General features: G+C 38.6%; 1 protein-coding gene across 1 annotated transcript; it reads right to left on the minus strand.

The window, feature by feature from the left end:
* Positions 1–189: 189 nt before the first annotated feature.
* Positions 190–24,608, minus strand: ptchd4 (patched domain containing 4). The gene is made up of 3 exons (XM_036550449.1): positions 23,792–24,608; positions 20,817–21,297; positions 190–2,009 (listed from the first exon to the last, which is right to left on the minus strand). Exons 1-3 carry the CDS (start codon positions 24,389–24,391, stop codon positions 328–330), a joined length of 2,763 nt encoding a protein of 920 aa, XP_036406342.1. The 5' UTR covers positions 24,392–24,608; the 3' UTR covers positions 190–327.

Here is a 24,608-nt window from a genome sequence, read left to right on the forward strand (position 1 = left end):
AGACAAAATTATATAATCACTACTGGAGAATGACAGGAATGCAACACTATTTGCCCCAGACGGCTACAGGACCACCTGAAATATTGTCCCAAATGAAAGAACAGGAAATGTAGATATTGCGCACTGAGAGAGTGCACTATGGAGAAGTTTCCTGCTCTAGATGGCAAGACTGACTGGCTTTTGCTTGGGTGTCTTGAGTTCCTATCCTTTCTCTGTGGGCTGGTGAGCTCTGTCACTTCCTGACCTGTGAAGTGCTGCTTGTTGTTGCTGCCTTTTTTTACAGGAGATGCTCCCGGCATTTTCCCTTCATATGCAGCCTACAGCTATTCAGACATTGGTCACATGGTCAGGGTTATCCCTGACCTCTATGCACTCGATCTCCTCCCGCTCCCTTTCTCTCTCTCGTTCCTTTTCTCTTTCCCTCTCCCTCTCCCTTTCTTTTCTTTTTGCCCGTTTCTTTTTCTTGTGTCTCTTTTTGGAAGGAGGAAAAAATGTTAAAAATACAGGTAAAATGACAAAGCAGTGTAGAACTGTGCAGCCAGCGGTGAGGAGGGAGCACTTAAACAGCGTATAGGTCAAGTTGGAAGGCACAAACACCAAGGGCATCATCCCGATTACAAAACAAGATGCATTTTGTAAAATGGCTGCTCCATGCTCCTCCAGTGAAATCTTAATGCACTGAGTCCTGGTGTGCTCGGTAGCGAGTACAAAGGTATAAAGGTGAGGGGCACAGTGATCCATCGCAAAATTCAGCGTATAAATAAGGCACAGAATAGATATGCTATCCATGTCAACATTCCATAGTGTCATGAGACCAAGAACGCCCAGCTCCACTGAGGTGACTGTCAGAATCAACCAGAAGTTTCCCAGGGGGTTGATGACCAGAAAAAACGTCAGGATCAGAACGATCAGGACGCTGAATCCAGAGGTCAGGATGGGAGAAATGACGGAGGAGCTGTATCGATCCATGAACACAAAGGTGGGGTTGAAGACAATGAACTTTATGCTGTTGATAAGAGACAGAGGTCTCAGTCTCTCCAGTAACTCCACTACCTCCTCCCGTGTTTTTTCCGTGGTTCTGGCCACCAGGTACATCCTGGACGCGATGATCTCTGTTTCGTCCCTCATTTTGTAAAAAATTATGTCGTCCTTGAAGTGCTGGTACTCTGGGCTCCTCAAGAACGAAGTCTGGAGGATAGATATGAATTCGCTTTTGGTCGATGCACTGACATTCACCACCCTCAGATACTGAAAGTAGTTGTCAATCCATGAAATCTTATTGAATCCGTGGCCCAGTGTCTTCAGGTGTTCCTGAACAGTGGAATTCCAGTACTCTATCGGCTCGTAGATGTAGAACCCAATCACAGGACTGTAGTTGCTGAAGTATTTTTGCTGGGTGAGAGCATAGGAGACGCTGGGAGAGTTGCTGGCTAAAAGGTTGACTATATTCGATCCGTCACTGATTTGTAAACATCCCATGAACGAAAACGATGCGTAAATCAGGTAGAGTATGACGACAAAGGGTTTGACGTAAGTGTTGGTAATCCACTCGGTATAGTGCTCCCGCAGGAAATGCTGGATGAAGTGATTCTGGTAGGGGATGCTGTCGTGGTGGGTGGAGAGGTCGTGCCCGTCGCTCATCATCGTCTTGAACCACGTGGGCTGCCTGTCCAGGTACTCCACCGACGGTATCTTGCAGCAGAAGACGCTGTGATACCTGTTCTGCTCCAGCTGGCCGGCGAACACCAGGCAGGAGCCGTAGAAGGAGAAGACATAGAAGTAGTTGACCAGGATGGCCACGCACATGCTCTGGCAGAAGATCTTGACGGACTCAATGTTGGTGAACGGACTGGCGCCCATCCCGAACGTGATGATGTAAAGGGAGCTGGTCATGGTGTAGCACACCATCACGTCAGCGAAGGCGTCAGCCACCCTCTCCTTGAACGGCAGGTTTTCTCGAGTCCTTCTCCACCCAGCAAGAAGCTCAAAGACTCCTTTTGTTCCATGCCCTGAAACAGCAACAGAATAATGAGTTGATTACAAGTCGGGTGAAACGTTTTTGCAGAGTAAAAAATAAAAGATACTGCTCAGCCAGCACATGCACTCACAAATGGAAATGCGCTACAGTAATATTTTGTAATGTATTTGGAGCAGTTTTACAAATGGAGGGCTGAATACTGTGAATTTAATCGCTTCTGAATATTTTAAACTACAATAACACGTCTTGAATATTTGAGAGGACGTCAAATCATTTTGGATTGTCTGTGTGCCCACACAGATTTGAAATATTCACCTCGTGCTGAAATCTATCCGATTGTTTCTTTCAATCGTTGCACCATAAATTTCCAATCATTGAACGCAGAAAAAGAGTGGATTGATTTTACAGAATTGCATCAATATAATGACTGAGGCAAATTGCTGAATGGACTCTACTAGCTTGCAGTTTTATTAGACTGCAGTACAAGTCAATTAGTTAGTCTCAATTAATTTAGCAGACATGGAAGGAATTGGGTCCTAGCTTTGGTTTATTCATGCAAGTGTGAGTCATTTTATCCATACACAGTTGTAAGGTGGAGTACCATAATTTCAAGTAATATGTACTGGATTGGGGCAGACTTTTAAACACAACACACTACAGATCACGTTTCTTAATTAATCCTGGGCAATCTTCAGACTGTAGAAAGTCTATGAATAAAGACGTCTTTCCTATCCTCCTCATTTGGTGAAAGGTCACAGCCTAATATGGCTACTTATTAAAGGCTGGAAAGAAAAGGAACTCAGCTGAATATAACCATGTTGTGAAATATAATAAAGGGCATGAAATGCACTTTGAATAAGCTGGGAATTTGGATCTGCATGCCAGCAGTTGTGTCTGGAGTGCACAGCTGAATTAAATCTGCTTTAAAAAGGAGGCAGAATCCACAGTATTTACTTTTCCATCAATTATCCCTGTGTCTGTCTTGGGTGCAGGGCAAGACCATTCATAGTTTCTGTCTCTCACAACACATCGCTCAAGCGGGGAAGAATCGACCTGCTCTGAGCAGTCTCTGAGGCCCTCTCTCCTGCACACAGCCTCCAGGGAGACATCAAACTTTAAGCGCAGTTTCACAGAAACGCATCTCTGGGACTGCAGTATGCACTTAATTTTACAAGGGATACACCACAAATTATCAGGAGCGTTGGAGAAAATGGTAGAGGTTTTGTCTTTCATTGACTCATGCTCTAAGTGCATGGACATATTAAGATGGTGGGTAAATTGGCAAACTCATTTATTGATTCAATCTCCAAACCAGTATGAAAGACCGGGAACTCAACAGATTCCTCCCATTCATCACACTGCAAAACCTCAAATTTATGATGAGGCTGAATAATTGAAATTCACAGAAACATAAAAATGGCAGATGTATCATGAATTTCCCTGTATGACTCAGCGTCTGCGACATAAGCCGGCAGCTCGTCGACTAAATATGTCGACGTCTTTAAACGCAAATTAAATATTTCATTAAGTAAGCAGTGGAGGACTGCCAGACTTATAGAAACGGGCCATAAAGAGAGCTGAGAAAGGAACTGAACTTAGCAGCTTAGACTGCAGGACCCCGCCACACTTTCCTTTCAAGTGGCCATATGAATCACCGCTGCACATTTCCACATTAGCATAGTGGTGGAAGACAAGGTCAAGAGGAAAGCTCTTCAATTCACAGAAAAAGTCTTCCGTGAAGGTTCTCTATTACAGCCTTGTGTGACCACGCTGCAGCGTGATCCATGGCACATCGAACTGTTTTCCACTAATGAGAAAAGCACATAAATAATTCAGTGAAAAAACTCCTCTGCCAGAACTCACTGTCCACTTTTAAAATATTTGTGTACAAGTGCTTATATAGATGCTTATAGAACTGTGTGGACTTGCACAACTGATTTGCTATTCAAGCGTTTGCTTTTGATAAAAACCTGTCACTAACAAAACAATTACATAATGCCACTTTCAAATGTCAGCATACAACAACAACAGCAACATTGACACACATACAGAAAATTACATTTTTAAAAGTAATGCATAATATTGAAAAATTGACAGTGGAAATAATGTATAATTTTGTAATATATACCATATGCTTTGACATATATTAAAATGTATTCATTTTATATTGAACATCATGTTACCCTACCATACCTGTTCTTCCTGAGGAATAATACCAGGAAATAAAACAAATACATATTTCAGAAATTTGGCTTAGAACAGGTATGTTACATTTTCATTTCAATATTGTTTTGTGCAAAAAGTGCCTTCAAAAATAGATAGATAATGACAGTGACAGAGGTCACGGGACATAAGAAAATAATAAAATAATGCAGCTGGAGTGGAATCAAATCCAAATATTGACCTTCCTTTTGCCAATAGAAAATGAGAGAGTGACACATTTAACATTTTATGACTTGGTTTGTCTTCCCACTTTATAAACTGTAGAACAAAATGTGGAATATAAAATTCATTGTCCAATATTTGTATTGGTCCCTGCCCTTAGAACATTTTAAAACACATGGCTGCAGCATACACATACTGGAACATTTCAGTGTCAATGTCATTAGTAGTCAGAGCTCAAGCTTGCACCAGGTATGCAAAGACAATCAAAAAACTAAAATAGGTAACTCTTTGAAGTATAAGAAGCAGGGACAAGCATAAAACGTCAGATCAGCCTGAGGAGCTCTAAGTCTGAGTGGGTATTCTGCAATGCACAGTTACATATTGTGAAATAGTCTCAGAACAGCATCTTTTGCAGGTGACGTGGTATTGACATGGGTCACGCTCTCCTCTGAAGCTCAATGGGGATTTGCTCTCAGGGAAATAAAACTGCAGTGAGCGTCCTGGGTGAGGTACCAAAGTCACCAGCCTTCACAAAGTCATTACTGCAGAGGTAGACAGGGTCTGTGTGTGTGTGTGTGTGTGTGTGTGTGGTGGGCGGATATAAGGAGGGGGCGGTGGTGGTGATGAATCACACACAGCAGGCAGGTAGATGTCCTGTCTGGGACTTTATGAAGCAGCTTAATTGAAATTGAGGGTACAGAGTCCGATCGTTATGCCACCCAAATCAAGCCTGCCCACCACTCATAATTTCAGATTAATTGCCATAACACATCTGCCAGGACCACATGTCCTTGGACACATCTCAGGACAGGGCCACAATTCAGGGCTCTAAAAGCACAGCCTGACCAACACACATCACGTACTCTGCTCTGGAGTTGGTTTATTTTGCCATCCGGCAACATTATCTAAATGTGTAACAACTGTGGAGGAAGGCCCCGCTGCAAATCGTCTTTGGAGGATGGTGCCTATCAGGGAGTGATCTTCAACTAAAACTTACAGCGGGTGTCCCTGGAGGTATGTGTGTGTCAGGGGGGGTTGGGGGAGAGATGAAATGTTGTATGTCATGTCACAAATGCAGCTTCCAGACAGTTACGATGTCCGACAGGGCTTAAGAGGGCAGTTTGTCACAGGTCTCTGATGGACCATTTCGGGTATAACAGCAGAAAAACCCCGCTTCAAAGCTCTGTCTGATAATATAGCTCCTGCTTCTCCTTGCCTCAGCTCTCTGTCGTAAGGCATTACGTAAAGGTACTACCATAAAAGTTCAATGATACTGAAGCAAACAAAACAAAACAGCAAATAAAACAAAAAATAAATCATAAAAAAACACTGCACAACTGACTTTTAATTCACAGGGTGTCACAGAGTTTCAACGGGGGGATTTAATATGATAAACAAAGACTCCTTTCTGTGTTTCTTTTTCAGTTAGTTCCCTTTGGCATTGTGAAAGACTTGCCATGCAAACTTTTCATTCCCCTGGTGTTCCCCCACAATAATTAAAATGATAAATATGATGTTGTTTTTTGTCTACAAGGGGACAATATATTCATACACAAAATATTGTTTATTTAAAATGAAAGAAATTTCATTCTTACAGAAAAACCTGGTATTCTGCATATGACATTGAGGGCAACAATTGTGATTTAATATGTAGAAATATAGCAGTGTGAGGCCATTATTAATTGGACAAGCTATTTTAAAATCAACAAGGGAATTCTATTATTGATCACATTTCTAATTAATTGAAGATACCTCAAATGCTTCTGTGGGTTCAAAGAATGCTGTGTACATATCTTGGGAATTGATTCACTGTTTGGGGTGTTAATGAATTGATCTGCCATGGTGGAACATGTCGAGCTTTAATGACTTTGGGAGTTGCATAAGCACCACATCACCTCATGCGTCAGAGATGTGGTTGGGCACAGGTGATGAGGTTTTTCAACCTACATACAGTGGGAAAAGGCTGCATCAATGGAAAAATTCAGCATGTCAATAAAATGCTACATATAACTTGTTGATGTACATTGTTTAAAGTGGAAATACAAAAATCTCCATCCTCAAAGATAGATCAGTTATGACTGGTATTTTTTAGATAGCAGTAAGTCAGTGAGTCCACATTTCCAGGGTCAGCTAAAGGTTTCCAGGGGCAAATAGTAGCCTTTTTTAAATCAATACTACACAGCTGTCCTGCAGACTCATCGATTTCTATTGCATATGGATTGTCGGATATAGCGATTTCAATAAATAGGATGAGCCATCCAGATAATGTGCACTGTAACATGCATGACATGTACTGTATCGGCTTGTAAGTGGACATCCTTTTGGGCTGCCAGAGGTCATGTGGACCTGACCTCAGCCAATGAAAAACGCATGCAAAAAGCATATCTCAGAGAAAATCAGTCTTGCTAATTAGTTACAGCAGTACAAGATATATCAAGGGAAATGTCAGGTTACATGTTTGCCTGCTTGTGAAGAGCCCCATTCTCAAGTCACAATTGAGTAATAATAAGGGCTCATGGAATCTGGGCACTTCTTTCCCCTGGGAGATAACAGTCCCCACTACTAAAACTCTAGTAAATATCCACACAAGTCTGAATACTGTAATAATCCATTTGTTTTAATCAATGTTAGTGAAAATGTCAGAATTTATAGATTCATGAAGCAATGTCAAAGGGCAATGTCTGTGTTCAATAACACAGCAAAGATTATACACAGCAGAAAGTACAATGTATGGCTACAATATCAGTGCAGTAGTTTTCCATTCAATATTCTGAGCAAAACCTTGCATTAGCTCAACAGTATGATAAAATTGCCAACACCCATAAAGAGAATAAAATGTCGTGTCCAACAGTTTTCATCACAGTTTCTCATTTGTACGCATTTATTGAGCTTAAAAGTAGGACAACTGAGGGTTTACGGCTTTCACTCTAAGAACTGAACAATCTGGGCCCAATGAATTCAGGACAAGTTTATGTGCTTCAATTTTATCATAAACTTCAATCGCTGTGCTGAGGCATTCAAACTTTATGCTGCAGTGATATGAGTGCCTTTTATGATTCCAACCAGTGCAAAATTGTTCCATTTTCACATGCACAGATGTGGGATGCTTCCTCTTTCCTGACTACATTAAAATAAAGATACCAACAGTAAAACTAAAGTATACAAGATAAGCTCTCGATGTCTTTTCAAAGGACCAGGGAAATCCAGTGTATGGAAGTGTGTATGGAAATCTCCATACGAAGATTCAGTATCATAAATTAATGTACTGCTTGCATACACTATTTTAACCTTACGAAGAGTGTACGCAATAGTGGTGAGAGCGGGATGATTACTTCTCAGTACAGAGCAATTTGGCATATGAATAAAATAAAACTAAATTTAGCTTTGGCAGGATCAGATCTGTCAAGTCAAAGTACATTCCCTGCTGATAGTTCAATTAAAGATGGATTACGTTATCTTGGCTGCATTGATTCCCATATATAAAAGTGAGCATGCTCATTCAGCATTAGCCTGTTTGGTAACTACAAAGCAGAACACTTCACATAATATGGATGGAACTGCACAAAAAAGGCCAATATATACAAAATTACAGGGCATACGCTAGCCATGCAATACTTTCAGGAATGCCCAAATGAAGGAGAATTTTATCAGTATATAAAAGAATAAAGGAATAAAGGAAAATACCAGATACACAGTACAGTAAATCCAAAAAAGAATTACACATTGATTGGCCCTTCCTTTCCACCTCAGTGAACATGTAAATGCAATTTTAAACTCAGCTGTGGCTAGCCTCACTGCAAGAAATCTCCTTTCTCGTAATTCTTAGTCTAATGTGACAATGGCAAATTAAACAACTGGTCACTTAATGGAACATAATATGTAATTCAAAAAGACATTCACTATAAGTAGCTTACATGTAATACGACTAATCTCTTTCTGGCGATTTTGTGTCCTCTTCAGCACAGCAGTAAATCCATACAATTCAGTGGAAAGTTTTTTCGCTCTTTGTAGCAATCTTTAGAACTGTTTCACAAACATATATGAATAAAACATTATTATGTTTATGATAAAAAAATAGATAAAAAACAGGAAAGAATATTATTAAAAGAGTTGACTTTGGCCACAAGCACAGTGCATGGGTGGTTCTGTCATCTTGGAGGTCAGCACTGATAAAAAATAATAAATAAATTAAAAAAAAAAAAATCAATGCCCTCAAAGTCATGGAGAGAGTCATGACCTAAGAAACGGGAGCAGTAAGATTAATGACGTGATCATTCTCTTGGGAAACATTTTTATTATCAGAAGACAAACACTAGCCCCTGTAATCTTCCCACTTCAGTAGCAGGAATGTAAAATATATTTGCTTTAATGCTGGGCATACACTGCTGCAGAATTGTTTGAAATAATTCAAATATTTTTTTAAAAGCATTGTTATATCTTCAAAAAATTGTATTCATTAAAAAGAATGAACTATAAAGGCCTCTTGGCAAGTGGAATCATTCACAGAGTAAGAGGGAAGGGTGGAATATTCTGAGCAAAGTAACATGACATTGACAGCATTAATAATCTTTTTCTTTAGTTTTGTATTCAGTTTTTCTTTTGTCCTGTCAATACATGTCTTCTTTTGTTCTAAAAACAACTGTGTTGTATTATGGAGCCATACTTAATCAATGGCATAAAAGGTTATCTCAGATTTTTGAGGGTATGGGTGGGTTTAAAGTTTTGGGCAGGGCTATGAGTGGGTTTAAAGTTTGGTAAATTTGAGCAGAGTGAGAGGGATTAGAGAGGAATAGCAGGGGACCTTATATACACCAGCTGCAGATACAGAATAGCATTACATGAACTGAAAACACTGTTACACTGAAGCACGGCATGTTATATCGAATATGAAATGCTATCATATTACTGTCGCAATGAAAAATGCTATACTGACCAAAGCTGCCCCACCCAGAGGAATGATGTAGAGTTTGGATTATAAAAAAAGATTCAAAGCACAAAGACGTTCCTGTTAACCAACGGGTGACCTTTGGCTGTTCGCCTGAATGTGGTCCCTAATGAATGATAATCAATAGCCTGTGTGGTGGGAGTGTCTACTACAAATTGTATAGACAGACTCTCTTGTCCACTGTACTCAACAACCTATTGATCCTAGCTAAGGAGACTGACTCTTGGCTAAGACTGTTGGTAGAAAAGTATGGATTCTACACTGAAACACCAGCAAATGACAGAATGAACCTGCTTATTACTTCAACTTTGTGCACACATTAAATTAGCTGATTTCCCAACTCTTCATAGCATGAAAATAGGGTGAATAGGGACCATTCAACGCAGCATTATTTCACCTTAGAAACACTGCCTGTCTCCATGCGATGCTATTCAAGCTTGCTGCAGAGAGACATGGATGAATTTATTTCCCAATAATTGATTACTGATTGATTGATCCTACCCATTGGCGTTCTTTAATCCTCCCTTCATAAATGACTTGTAGGTATGAGACAATATACTCAGCTCACGATGCAATATGTTTCACGAAATGCAGTTCACAATATGAAATTATCACAAAACAATATTCCCCTGAGAAATAATGCTGATAAGAAATAAGAATAATGCTGGTCTTAGTAGAGTCAATTGCCATTCTGCTGCCTTTCTCAGCTAACATTGGCATCATGCGGTGGTGCTATTGGCAAGAAGCAATGACTACAGAAAGCAAACAGAAGTCAAGAAGACTAATGGACAAGTAAAAAACAAAATTTCACTGACATGTTTTATACATTTCAAAAACATATGTTACTATAAATCTTTCTTTCATTTTATAATTTCACAGAATTCGATATTACTATTTTGTTTTGTGACTTGATGTTCAAAACGCTTCAGTAAGTGTCCTACAAAAGTCCGGAATGCAACCCACAGCAGACCCATTACAAAATCACTGCACTGGCTCTATACATACAGATTGATCTTGGTGTTATTGTTAACTTTCAAACTACCAGTGACCAGGCTGTTGCAAAAATCAGCAGCTGCCTAACACCTTGCAAACCTGCTCATATGCTAGAGTTCTCCAAGTAAGCCTGTTTAATGGCCCACGCTACTAGACTATACTCAGTACAAACAAACATAATAGCTGAAACAAAGGAAACTTAATTATAATTATATTATAATTATATTTTATTTTATATTTTCCTGTCAGGAAGTTGTCCTGCATTGCCCAGCTTGTCTTTTTCTTTACACCCCTGTTTTCACCACACTGCCTTTTACTTTGCTGCCTTTAAATCTATTTTTTTTCTCTTTCAATACTTCTTTACATTCAATGTCAGGGCTTACTTTTCTGCTTTCTTGCCATTTCTCACATTTTTGCCTGCACTACTCTCTGATAATTTGTCTTCTATCAAAAGTGCATTTGGATGTTGATTGCATATAGAGATAACTATGTTGGTGAAATCTTTGTATAAAAGCCTTTGTGGTCATGTTTCCCATACAAAAATAATATACTGAGAATATATTTTACAGAATGTGTTTTTTTACCTTATTCAATTTGTTGAATACATAAAAATACATAACTTACTACCGCTTTGGTATACTGCAATATATTTCTGGGCCACACAAAATATTCTTAAATATAGTACAATATATTTCATTTTCATATGGGATAATATTAGTATTTGAGATGTGTCATAGTAGCCATCATTTTTAAATTGTACTTGCATTTTTCAAGAGATGACATTTAGAAAATCCCTTTAAGTACTTTGTAGTTCATGAGACTGGAGTCAGAGTCCTGATGTCTTATAAAACAATGTCATTTTTCACTAGCTGTAAAAAAAAACAGATGAAAGAAAATAAACACAAAGACAAAAATTCTCTTTGAGCTTCCTCATTTAAGACTGTCTGTAGCATTTGGTGAGTCATCTCCTGACTGAAACCAAAATAACCTTTGAGGAACATCAAAAAAAAAACTTTCACAAATGGTGCCTGTCATGGAATAATATGTAACAAAATGTAAAGAGTTCATTAACTACTTTACAGCTAGGAGGTTATTTCAAAACAATTACATAAAAACCTTTGGTTGTCTTTTTTAAGGCTAGTCATGGATAGTCATGGATAAGGATAGTCATGATTACAAATGTCTAAGCCTGTGTGCATTTCCCCCCAATATAGATAAGCAATACTAACATGCCCTTTGGAAAACTTCATGCAATCCCCATTCATTTTGAAGTCCATCAAATACATGCTGTGTCCCATGGGAGACCTCTGTGCAGCTGTGTCTTAGATGACTGGATAAAATCAATACTTTCAAATTGCCATTTAAAAACAATGTAAAATACAAAAGGCAATATATCAGAAAGTCCCGCCATTAGCCAAGGCAGGGACTCAAATGCACGCTTTATAGCAATTCATCTTGGCTTGGACCCAAGTTAACATTACCCTGGAGTCTGAAGGCAAAACATTTCTTTTCTATGTTGAAGGACATTATGTCAGTAAAAGAAGCCATTGACGTTTTTCAAGTAAATTCTACACGCATTCTACACATGTCACGTATGTACAATCTGTTTGAAATTTCCCTTGTCTCTTTGGTAAAAAATTAAGGGTATTACATTTATTTCATGTATTAATAACTTTGGCAGTAGCAATCTAATATTACCTAGTATAAAATAAGCATTTTGGTGTTCCTGCAACCACAGCAAATTCTAGTTTTATCCAATCTCTGCTATTTCCACACCATTACAGTGCACAATTGTGTGGCCTGGTCAACCCCTGAGGCGTAAACATTTTTGATGGCCATGTAATTCAAATTCAGGTTTCAGGTTAAACATGAAAGCACAAGTGCTGGTTTATACCACTGAAATTTACCTGTCATAAAATCATAAGTATGGACAGAACTGTCATATTGTAGCTGTTTACATTCTAAAGGTGAAAACAGTCGTATTTAAACAAATGGAAAGTACAGCAAAAATAGTTTTAGATCAGATGCAATCTGTTACAACTAAGTAATCTCATCCATTGTAATGTCAGTCATCCCACTCTTTTCTATAATATTCCATTTTGTACAAAACTAGCCAAATGAGCACATTTCTACTCCAGTTTTACTGCCTTTTGCTTTGGGTATCCCTCTTTTTCTGTGCATTATATAATACATTACTTCCAGTAAACAGCACAGTTTTATTCCGTATCTAAATAACGATTTCCCCCCCTATGCATTATTCAGCTGTAGTCATTCTTTTATTACTAGGAGGCCATTATCATAATCTTCACATGTCATACCACCTGGCTGTCCCTTTGACAAGAAACAACACAAGAAACAACAAGAGGTCAGAAGAATGAGAGTTTCCCTGAAGCCAAATGCAACCCTGCCACATGTAATGAACATTACCACTGTCATAAATGAATTACAGTGAATTCACATCCAAATAAAACTCAATATGAAGGTAGTGGACAATAGTTGACAACAGCAGATTATACAAGGGTCAGTGATTTTGCCCTCTAAATGTAGCAAAATCAAGATATAAATAAAATGGCACAATGAAACAATGTAAGTCATGCTCCCGTAAGAGTCTGTGAAAGGGAGGCAGAGACTGTGAATACTGAAAAAAGGCCTGTTATAGACTGCCAGCCAGGTGCACAAATTCAGTACAATTTTAATTTCCATTAGTAAATCAAGGGAGTGAAAAAAAAAACATGTGAGCATTTGAGAATGTGTGAATAAATTTCATTATTCATAAGATTATTTTATTCATTGAGATTATTTCATAGATCTCAATTTTCTACTGTCTGACTCAGATCATGTGATGAATACTGTTGGAGTTAAGACCACATGCAGTACATAACTGTGCAAGTTAGGCATGAAATATGTGCTGCAAAACCTATTCAGAAAACAAGGTATACCTCCTTTCACTGTGAGGTTCTTCTCAGCATTTCCCATATTCTCTCAGAATTACAAGTAGTAATTTAATCTTTAAACTTTTTACTGTTACAGGTAACAGTACATTTTATACACAGAATAAAAGACTACATTGTATGTAAATATCAGACTAAATGTTTAACATGCATTGTGTTTCAAATGTTTGTTATATTGTGTGTTACCTACAGTATATCACTACAGTTATCACAGTATATCAGTATGACACCTACAACAGCTGTATGCAACAATTTCCTTTTTAAAATGTTTTAATGCTTGGGGTGATATGTAAATCACAACCTACTGTGACTTCTACAGGCAGAGAATCATTTCCAGTGCTTGAAGTGAGTTTGATATAAAAGGAGAAAAGTAGATTGCAGAGGCTACTTTTCATTTCAAGACAAACTGAGGTGCATTTCGCCAAAACCATGAATCAATATTAGAGGACATTATTTCAGTGGCTTTGGGCTCCCAATAACCGCAAACAGTGTAGTAACGTATTGTCAATGTAACAGAAAAATTGCACCTGCATTTAAGAAAACAAAGAAAATAAGGAAAATGCATAATAATAAGGAACTGCATAAGTAAGACATATTGAACAAAGCACTCTGATTTATGGAAATAAATAAGAAGTATGTGAAAGCAGTGTTGGCAAGATTGATCTAAATCTCTTAATGCCATTAAACACTGAATTTACGTAATACATAAACACAAAGAAATATACAAGATATTGGGTTCTACATCCAAATCCTTATCCAAGGAACCAGTCTGAAATGAAGACAATATGGGAAAGAAATGTCTCACAGCTGATGATGAACACTGATCCTACAGTGTTTTAAACCAATGAATATGAGTTCAAGCGTTGCCAAAGAGTGATGGTGATCTGCATTGCAACAGTTGTAACAAACCAGATCAGAAATGCTATACAGCTTAGAAACAAATACTCAAGAAGATAGTGGACCAACAATAACAGATAGTTTAACGATGCGGCCCAAATAAGGCCCAACTGACAACAAAGACCAATGACCCAGCCTAATGCACGTATATAAATTTGTGTGCACGTGTAAAGTTGTGTGAGCGTTATTGTTGGAGCCAGCCTTGTCAAAATTTTGGATGTGTATGCAAATGCAAGAAATGCAAAAAAAAAAACACCTGACAAAGATGAAAGTACAACCAAAGACCAGAAAATGGTGGGGTACTTTTAGGAGACAGGCCGATTAACTCTCCATAAAATGGACATGCACTGGTTTTATGACTCGAAATTTTCGGATTCAGTACCTAGTAAAATAGCTCAATTCACATAATTGAACATGAAAACTCATCATATCATCAAAATGACGAACTGTCTCACTACATGTGAGGATCAAAATGCCTCCACATACTCTAGACATGACACAAGTAAAATTCTGAAAAGTTACAGTATTGGAAAACCATTCTGTACCACATGGATGCCACACGTTTTAGCATTTAATACTAATTAGGCCCACACTCAGTCTAACTGTAATGAGTTTTTGTCTCCAACTTTGAGTAATGGATTTTAACCATGTGTTACTTTTTTTGTTTGTGTTCAGCAGCCACTGACATTAATTACAAATTCTGTGTTGTGTTGGGCACAGTGATAAAAATGTAACACTGAGAATCAGACAGGGAGTAATAGATTTGTGTTTACAGCCTCCATAAATGCAACCCCTAATAAATGTCACTAGATGTACACATTAAAGCTCTGAAATAAACAGCAGTTCGTAAAACATATTTACAAAATGATTCTGCTGAGCCCATGCGGATAGCATATATTTATTTTGTTAAATAATATTAACTTATGATTTCTATGCATTTAACCCACAAATCAGAATATAATTCACATACCACAAACTAATACAGAATGTTCTTCACAATTTCCCATTTATCTCAGACATTCAGTTCTGGACCTGGAGGTCTATGATGTCTTGTGGGCCAAAGAAATTTTGATATAATGGTGCTGCAGTTCCAGAGGTGCCTCGGGCTTTATTCAGCCCAAACCATTTCAAGTTGGTTAAGAGAAAGTCAGCAAAACTAAAGGGTCTGCAGGAGCACAGCTGACTCCCATTGTCCTAAAAACATACTCGGCTAAAGGGTTAAAGAAGCTTGACTATGTGGAATGCATTTAAGCCCCCCCCCATTCCTGTCACATGCTTAAGTGCAATTATGTGATATGTGATATGCAATTGATATTTGAATTGCCATTTGTGAGATTTGTCTAAGCTTGTCTAATATGCTATGCACTTGTCGTGTTTTGTGTAAGTAAAGTAAAGTAAAATTTCATGTATGTTAACAATGACACAATAATATACAAAACACTATGCATTTAACATGGAATGTGTCAATGTGTCAAGGAATTAACAATTAAACAATAAACCTAAAAAAGGCTTAACAACAAATTAAAATGGCTGCACATAATATCAAGCAAAGGAATAAAATTTTTATTCAAATAATAACAAATAATAGCCTTGCAAAGCCCTTATTAACCTAAGCAGATAATGAAAGTGAAAAAAAAAATGAAAGGAATACAGACTGACATTTTGATTAAAGAATAGCCCATATATTTGACTATAATTCAATTTAAATACATTGCCTGGAAAATATTTGATATGGCTTCCACCAACATGCTTCTATTTAAATTCAGATGAACACATTCAAAATGGTGTTTTCACCCACAATGAAAAGAAGACTGCAGTTGTAACATTTAAACATTAATTTCATTTGGCCTTAAGCATTTTCAATGTGCCTGTAAACTCAATGGCATAGTTAATACCATATTGTTTCACTAAAATGACAGTTCCGTACAGTGTTGCATTACATAAGGTGAGTTAAACTGGAAATGACAAAAACACAGAAAAACTAGGGCTGCAACAATTATTAACTATCCGACAATTAAATTAAGTTAATTTCATCCAATGTCACTGTTCAAACCAGTGGCAGAAATTAGGGCATAAAGTAGGCTTAATAATCACAAAACAATAAATAAATAAATAAAGACGAAGGGGTATTTTTATAAAATGTTTATTTTGTTTTTTAATGAGTGAGCCACCGCCCTCATTCATAAATGCGCTTTTTAGATTCACTGTTATTAACAGAAGGGAAGACAACATCAGAACTACCGCTTTTTGTGTCATTAGCATATCATTAATTTAACTGAAAAAACAAAAATCCAAATAGTAAAAATGCCACCTGCTCACCTGTGGTAGTAGGCATGGTGAGAAAGCAACAGCATATTATCTCATGATGAAACAGATTTGTTGTGCATTTAAATGAGAATATGCTAATGGTACTACTTTTGGTACATTCATGTTAAAATTCCCCTTTAATATTGTAAATGTCAATGTGGACACTACTGATGTCACCAGAGGACACCAGGAGATGCTAACTCCCGCTCAACTGGCAACCCATTTTTGATTTTTGTCAGGAGCTCAGCTGAAGTCTCCCAGACCATCTGAACATACCATGCTGACACTGACCAAAGTTAATGAACAGCATTTCTCTGGGGATTTTCAATTCCGCATGTATGCTCTGTTTTGTTTTCGTATTCTTACCTACTCACAGACAGCCTAGTACCGTGACTACGGCTGCAAAATTCTGGGATTTTTCAAAATGGAAAATTTTCCATGGGAATTAATGTTAATTTTCCAGAATTTATGCAAATTAATATGTTATAGCTTTGCATTTTAAGTATAAAGTCTCAAATTAAATAAAGCTCAACATCTTGGCAGATATAGGTTATTCATAGTCCCTGTTCCCAGCTTAGTTGTATTGTTCTGTGGAGAAAAATAAAGGGGGGAGTTATGAATGATGAAACAGAAACAAAAGTATAACACATTGTAATTTCATAAGTAGAGTTGGATAATTAAATTACACTGAAATTGAAATTCAGATATATTATTCCATCTACAATAACCCTAAGGTAAGCTTTTACATTTGCATAGATACAATAACCATATTTAACAAACAGCATGATTCCTCTGTCTATAAACTCCTCAGCACAAGCTGAAATGGTTAGTTTGTTAGGTCTGTAGTCTTTGATGCAATGCATACAAACTTACTATGCAACACCTACAGGGCCTCGGAGAGGTGTTCAGGCCTTTAGTCATTTCTCACATTTAAGTGAATTACACATGATACACTGAAAATTCTTTCTGTATTTTATGAGGGAGTGTTACAATGTCACCTTAAAACAATTAATTACAATGATACATTGAAACTGAATCATCATCAGTAAGTTTGTGTAAGTGTTTTCATGAGGTATGTATCTCAGATTTAGCTAGTATTTTGAGCTAGCTTGCAAGCTAGTTCAGTAGGGGTAGACTCTGCAGGGTTTGAATCACTGTCATCGCAATCTGTACAGCACACCAAGACAAACTTGCCAGTTAATAGCTTGCCAAGCTAAAGGCCATAGTCCCCTGCTGAAGGAAACAATCATTCTCTTGTTCTGGCTCTAGGGGGTAGGCTTATATTCTGCTACACTACAGTAGTTGAAAAGTGACTGAACGCTTCACACAGACTCTTACTGGAATGTTAATCTATGTAAAGCATACATAACATAATTGTCAGTTGACTTACAACACTTCTTTAATCTCACTAACCAAAACAAGAGGTGAGCAACAAACACCTGCATGGATCATCATATCTATCTGTTTGATTACCCAACGAAATCATAATGAAATCAATTTCACTATGTAGATCTAAAGCTACAGCTATCTATTCAGTTTCCACTTGAACTGGCTACAAAGCATTATCATACTTCACACTTGAACACTGCAGGACAATCCCAGGCAACCCTAGATAATATATGCTGATATATTACTATGCATACCATAGTAACTGATAGTTACCATGGTCAGCTGGATTGCTTCCCTAACACAGACTAAAATGCGCCCCCATAAAACACAAACATTGTATATGAATTTCTCTGCAAAACATCAAAACATGTAAAAAAAAAAGCTTGCTGAAGAGATCAACATTTAAAAAGTTGCAATATCTAATGCTTTGTTAGCTAGCTTGAGCTCTTCGCTCTGCAGTTCTACTTAAGGGTGAAGTCCCTCATATTAATATAATCAGAATTATTATTCAATATTGGTAATTCAGTAAATGCAAATTTTGATACAATGTTGCCATTGGTGGGAGCGTAGGGGTACAGATCTTTCATTTGGAGTCCGATGAAAGGATCAATCATGGCCATGAGATATCATGATATCCATGACCCCATGGCCCCTATTGAGATATCATAAACAGTAGAAAAGTTTTAGATGGGGTGGAGGAGGAATGCCATTGAACAGCTGAAACAGAACTGAAGTGGCAAGTGGGATTTTTATACTTGTGGATGGGGTTAGTTGGTCGAAATTGATTAATTTCAAAACGACTATCTGAAAATTCTCCTCCAGAATCTTTGTTTGGAATTTGTCTTTGCATACATCCACATCATATCAGGCAGAATCATATCATACTAAGTACATCTTTATAGCACAACTTCACTGGAAGTACCTCAAATTTGACATGCTATTCTTCACCTCTTTTGTTGCGGGTATCCATACTGAAAAGCTTTTCATTTGTTTTAATAACCAAGAACATAAGTTTAATTTGAAATCATTTCATGGTTTCTTAACCAACTTCATGCTATCTAGCCCCCAAACAAAAGCCCAGAATTCACTGCTCTGCTTCTCCCTCTCTCTGTGCAAAGTGCACTTGCAATTCGCACTGTTGTTACTTATTCTTCATAAAAATACCTTATCACTGAAATGCATAAATACAATTCTGGGGATTGAAGGCAGACAGGAAGTAGGTATTAACGAGCATTTCAGTAGAAAGTAAATAGCTTAAGTGATTCAGTAAAACCACATTCAGAAGAAAGCTCTGAATCCATTTCTTATATAGTTCCTATGACGATTGGAAGAAATGAGTTGCAGGGAATTAGAAATCAAGTGTCTGTCCATTTACTGCTTTTGTATTACAAAGAGGGAATGACATCGGGCCAGAATATTCTTGCAGAAGGAAATTTAGAAACCAGTAACATGTACCAACAATTGAGTATGGTTCAGGTAGCATAAACCTGTATATGAAAGAAAAGGGGTCATCACTATAGTTTTGAAATTAACTACATGAATAATGCGCCATTTACTGTAGTGGTTAAAATAACACAGATTTTTAATTATTTTTTAAGTTTTAAATGTTAGTACTGGATGTCACTTGTGATTTAGATAATGAAAACACTATTAAAGCTTCCAAGTTCACTACAAAAATAAAAGATATCAATAACTATAACAGCACTAACTGTTGTATGAGTTGTTATTTGAGAGAAACATGATTTCTGGCTGTCGGTGCTGTTTGCATTGAAGAACTGTTTACAGTATCACTTCTTTTCTGATTTCCCTGCTGTAAATTTTACAGCTTATGAGGTCGTTGCGCCTTTTTCTGTCCAGTCAGCCGAGTGTATGCAAACCTTACAAAACAATAAAAGATTTACAGAAGTCATATAGAAACTTCCCTATTCTGTACTAAAGTAACACCTGCTACCAAGTGAAGCAAAGGGTGCTTTGGGAGCATGGTGGTAAGCCAGGTCCACACCAAACAAAAATGCACTTATCACATTCTCTGACTGGAAAATGTGGTAGATTTGTTAATAATAATAGGATTCCTTTGATACTAGCCCCATGTGAATAGTATTTACTCCACTTGTGGTGGAACTCAGACAGCCTCTGTTTTTCATAAAACTCAGAGGGCCATGGTGATTTCAGTACAAAGACTTAAGAACGAGCCTGATAACACCAGCTATGTGCTCTACCGCTATTTGTCACCTTTTCTTTTTGTCTGTTCATTCTTTATTTCAGCTCAGGTGTCTTGTTCTGTCATTGTGTCAGGCAGCAGAAAAGCTGCATTGTGCGGTGGCTCATTACCATTATCTCTCCTTTCAGCATTTAACTATTCCAGCATTCCAGATTCATACATTATTTTGGTACAATAATGTGAACGTTTGTTTGGTATCATGTCAGTTTTATGCACACTCACTTCATTTAACCAAAGTGGATTCTCTGATTTTTTAACTTGGTTGCGTCATTAATATATTCAGATATTCAAATCGGAATGTGTGCTGAATGTTTCTCCTGGATCAGTGACAAGACGAAACGAGGAATATGGACTGCAAGAGACCATTATTTGTGCATAATGTTGACAGTTCAATTGTTCCCTTTATTTACTTGGAAGATCTCTGCTTAAATATCAACGATGGGATAATGAAATAATTGCACTTAACTTCCCTTTCCCTTTTAGCTCAGCAATGAACTTGGGATTTCATAAAAGCAGCCCAAAGGACCATAATATGAAAAACAATGCCTGCAAAAACTGATAGCCGGAAAAAAAAACCCTGGAATACTGCCATGGAGATTTTCATGGGATGCACACAACACCTGCAGCTATGGAACACAATTAAAAACTCCTCTTTGAGGAAGCCCATGCAGTAATTTTTGGTCATAACCTCCCTATGCAGCTGGGAAGGGGTGTGTATGTGGGGCGGGTAGCTGTCATTGGAATACTCACCCATCGCAAAGAAGGGGATTCCGAGTAGCGTCGAGTTAAACTTTCCATCGGAAATGAAAAAAATCCCTGCTGCAGTCACCATGGCGATGCAGATGGTGAGAACCCCCAGCAGGCCGAGGAAAGGCTTCCCCCGCAGGCAGTCTCTCATGGAGCTGGAGACGGTGGCTGCCAGCAGGACGAGGACCAGGCTGACCAGCACCTCGCTCCTGGCTAGCATCCCCGTCTTGTGGAAGTCTCTCCAGAGGCTGAAAGAGGTAAGCGACTGAATGTACAGGTCCTCGCTGGCCTCAGCCAGCTGATGGATGAGTTTGCAGAACTCATTCTCCCACTGCTCGGCAATGGCATCCTGGGTGACCGAGTCGTAGTTGTGGAGGTAGTATGTGATCTGAACGGCCCTGGCGAATTTCACCTGCTGATCGCGGCTGTTGGGGGCGAACACCACCCCTCCCAGCTGGTGCCCAATGAAAGAGACCCTCCCGTCCTAAAGAAGAGACAAAATCAATTTGGTCAGACAGTAAAACCTGGATCTGGCACTACTGCTAGTCCATTTGCTAGTCTAACCACATTATTGAGGAAATACTATTACTGAAACTGGCATTTCAGTTTTCATTTAAGCCATATTTCAATTTCACATTCCTTATCTTTACCCATTCAGAGATCTACAAACAGAACCATAGATCTTCCGAATGCAGAGACCATTAAAATATGTGCAAAACTAGCAAACCAGCAACACAGCTACTAAATATGTATCTACAATGACCAAACTATGTGTACTTACGTAGTGTTCATACACACACAATCTGTACAAAGTAGCCATATTTGATAAGGAATGATACCCTCTCTTACTTGTCTTAGTGATGTATTATAAGTAAGTTGTCACATCACACAATTAAATTACATGCATCATATTAACATTATTGTTTAAATTTGATATTGATTACTCAATCGTTTATCTTTTTTTACACTCTGTCACACCTCACATAGATGTGGCAGTATGGATGTAATATATCTTGTTTATCCTATTTTTACCAAGGTGATATTCTTAAACACAAACCAGGAATAGAAATGTATTCCATTGAGACATGACTGAAGTACTTGCTTCAACTTGCCCTCTCCACCCCCTGTGAAATTAAAATGGCCTCTTCCTCAAGTGAAGCAATGGTTACGAGGTCATGCAATGGAAAACTGATGCTACTTAAATACAGTGCACTGATTGCCGTTTCAGGCTGACACATGATCAAAGCATCGTCCACTAATAAACACCTGATGGTGGACTATTGTTTTCTGTTACGTTTTATGTTCCTGTTCTACTGCAGCCTGATAACAACAGAAACAAACAGTTATGTAGCATTAACACAGCAAATAATGGCACATTCGCACCTGGTGACTTATTAGCACATAGACAGGATAAGAACAAGAAAAAGAACAATACATCAACCCTCCAATTCATGGAAAAACATACTTCTTGCAGAGCCCCCATGCATGCAAACAACATCAAATTTATCATTGCCAGCTTTGCGTTTAACATTGAGTTGCTGTGCATGAACTTACTATCAAAATATGTAAATATAGTAGATAACCCACACAAGCAGACATCAAACGCAAACAGCGCAGTGCAAAATCTGTGGAGAAAATCTGCACAGACAGTCAGGAATATCAAGACCCCACAGTACGAAGCAAGTAATCACAAAGACAGATATGAAGCGGGTCACTTTCCTCATTCAAATGAGAATTTTCGGGATTCCCGAGGGACACGGTGTTTGAGGGTCGCTGAGGAATGAGACAGGAATGCACTGCTGGTGATGACGGCAGAGAGCATTGGGGGGAAACGGCAGCAGGGGAGTGCTGTTGCCTTGGATGCAGCATTACAGCCTCTTGATGTTCAGGTTGGGAGTGATTTAGTGTGAAGCACAGTATGAATGAACAGGCTCTCGTAAATTACTCACAGGGAACAGTAAACCCCTACCCCCTACAGCTGGCCACTGTAATACAGTCATACCAGCCCCCCCCCCCCCCCCCCCCCCCCCAAAAAAAGCACCATAAATACAGATGTTCCAATGGGTAAGTTACATTCAGTTTTGTGTATCACGATAAAGGGATAAAATTCCAATACACTCTGATCCAGTTCACCACATGGATATAATTCTCTCAATGACCATGAAGCACATAGTACACTGGGCCCCCACGGGGAGCTGTGTAAGAGGCTACTGTATTCACTGAATGAATATATTACAGGCTCACACGCCATATGAATGCAAAAACCGGTTCTATATTCAGTTCATGGGCATGTTGTGCATTTAAAATCTATTTTCAGTAATACAAACATTTTGATCCCACTAAATATAGTTAAGTGATTGCCTCATATTGCAATGCAGAATCATGCCGTGACAATCACACTCATTTTTTAAAGGAAAAGTTGAAGGAATTAAGGTATGCGGCTGGGAAAGTTATAATAATTGCATACACGGACGTAGCTGGTCACATCTTATACACAGTACAAATGCAGAGTCCATGGCAGTCTATTATGTCATTCCAGATCTGTCGGAGAAGGAAGAAACAGGCGACTGCTTCAGTGCCGCACGATTTATTGGAACATTTCTCCTATATGCATGAAATGCAGAACATTCTGTCTGTTTAGTGTGCCTGTGTAGAGCAAATGCATGGCGATGCAACTGCATCTATTTTAGACATTTTCATTGTTCATTTTCGTCTAGAAAACTGGATACATTGCCAAGCATCACACTGCCGCCACTGCAATCGTTATTAAAATTACGGAAGCTACCCAGCTAGTTAAACAGCCGGTGCATCGTTAGGGAAAATCCCGGTAATTCAGATTTTGGCTAATAATGCACCTAAGGCTCGTCCATTCTAACATCGGGGCACCTGACTCATGCATTCCTTCCATAATTGATTGTGGCTCCAGTGGAAACGCTATATTTTAAAGAAACAGCATTTAAAAATCGCTACTGTCTTACCTTTAATGTTGTATTTGGATAGCTCACTGGCACCTTTGAGAAAGTGCTGTTAGAAAGAATAGCTAAGCGGATATCTTCGAAAATTGTGATTATATCATCCAAAAGACATCTCTTATCCCGGTAGCTCATGACACACAGATGAGCAAAAGTGTAATTGAACCCTTTGTAATTAACCCGCAAATCCAGCACCTTCTTGTGGACCTGCAGAACCTGCTCGGCCAGTTCCAGTATGTTTCCCCCGGATTTTGCCAGCAGGATCAACCTGCCATATCTGCCGGGAGTGTGCAGGTCTGAATACAGCTTGTTTTTTGACTGGTCGATGGGGAAAAGACTGTTCGCTAGACTCCGTTCTATTTTAGCAAGGCTGTGCGTCGGGGCAACCAGTATCTCGAGGTCTGTTTCGGGCTTGAATCTGCTCAGAACGGTGGATCCAAAAATGATGGTTAAGACTGCGGGAACAGTGAGGAAAAAAACCGGATGCCTGCTAACAAATAAACCCAGCCAGTAGAAAGAAGCTTTAAGCCCTCTGTGAATCACTTGCCGCAGCATCCTCCTCCGGATCCAGCTTGCAGATGTCCCGTTTCTTCCTATGAAGCACATGTGACATGTGGCTCCGTTGCCCCGCTTTGTCAATCCGTTTTTTTTAGAATACACTACACCTGTAAAACGCTGCAGCAATTTGCAACGAGAGAGTCAGGTATTGATTACTCTTGGCTTTTTTTGTTTCATCTCAAGCCATCCCTCCCCCCTTTTAACCGCTGATCTGGGACTGTTTGTGTTGCTTCTGCTGCAACAGCAGCAAGCCTTGGCGGTCCGA

This window comes from Megalops cyprinoides, chromosome 17 (genome assembly GCF_013368585.1).
Source record: "Megalops cyprinoides isolate fMegCyp1 chromosome 17, fMegCyp1.pri, whole genome shotgun sequence".
NCBI lineage: Eukaryota > Metazoa > Chordata > Actinopteri > Elopiformes > Megalopidae > Megalops > Megalops cyprinoides.

Bases quoted from the DNA above. Each gene is read 5' to 3' on its own strand.
- ptchd4 (XM_036550449.1), bottom strand. From the start codon at position 24,391: ATGTGCTTCATAGGAAGAAACGGGACATCTGCAAGCTGGATCCGGAGG. The intron at 21,298-23,791 runs GTAAGACAGTAG...TCTCTTCTTTAG, and splicing joins ATCCAAATACAACATTAAAG to GACGGGAGGGTCTCTTTCAT. The intron at 2,010-20,816 runs GTGAGTATTCCA...TTGCTGTTTCAG, and splicing joins AATCCCCTTCTTTGCGATGG to GGCATGGAACAAAAGGAGTC.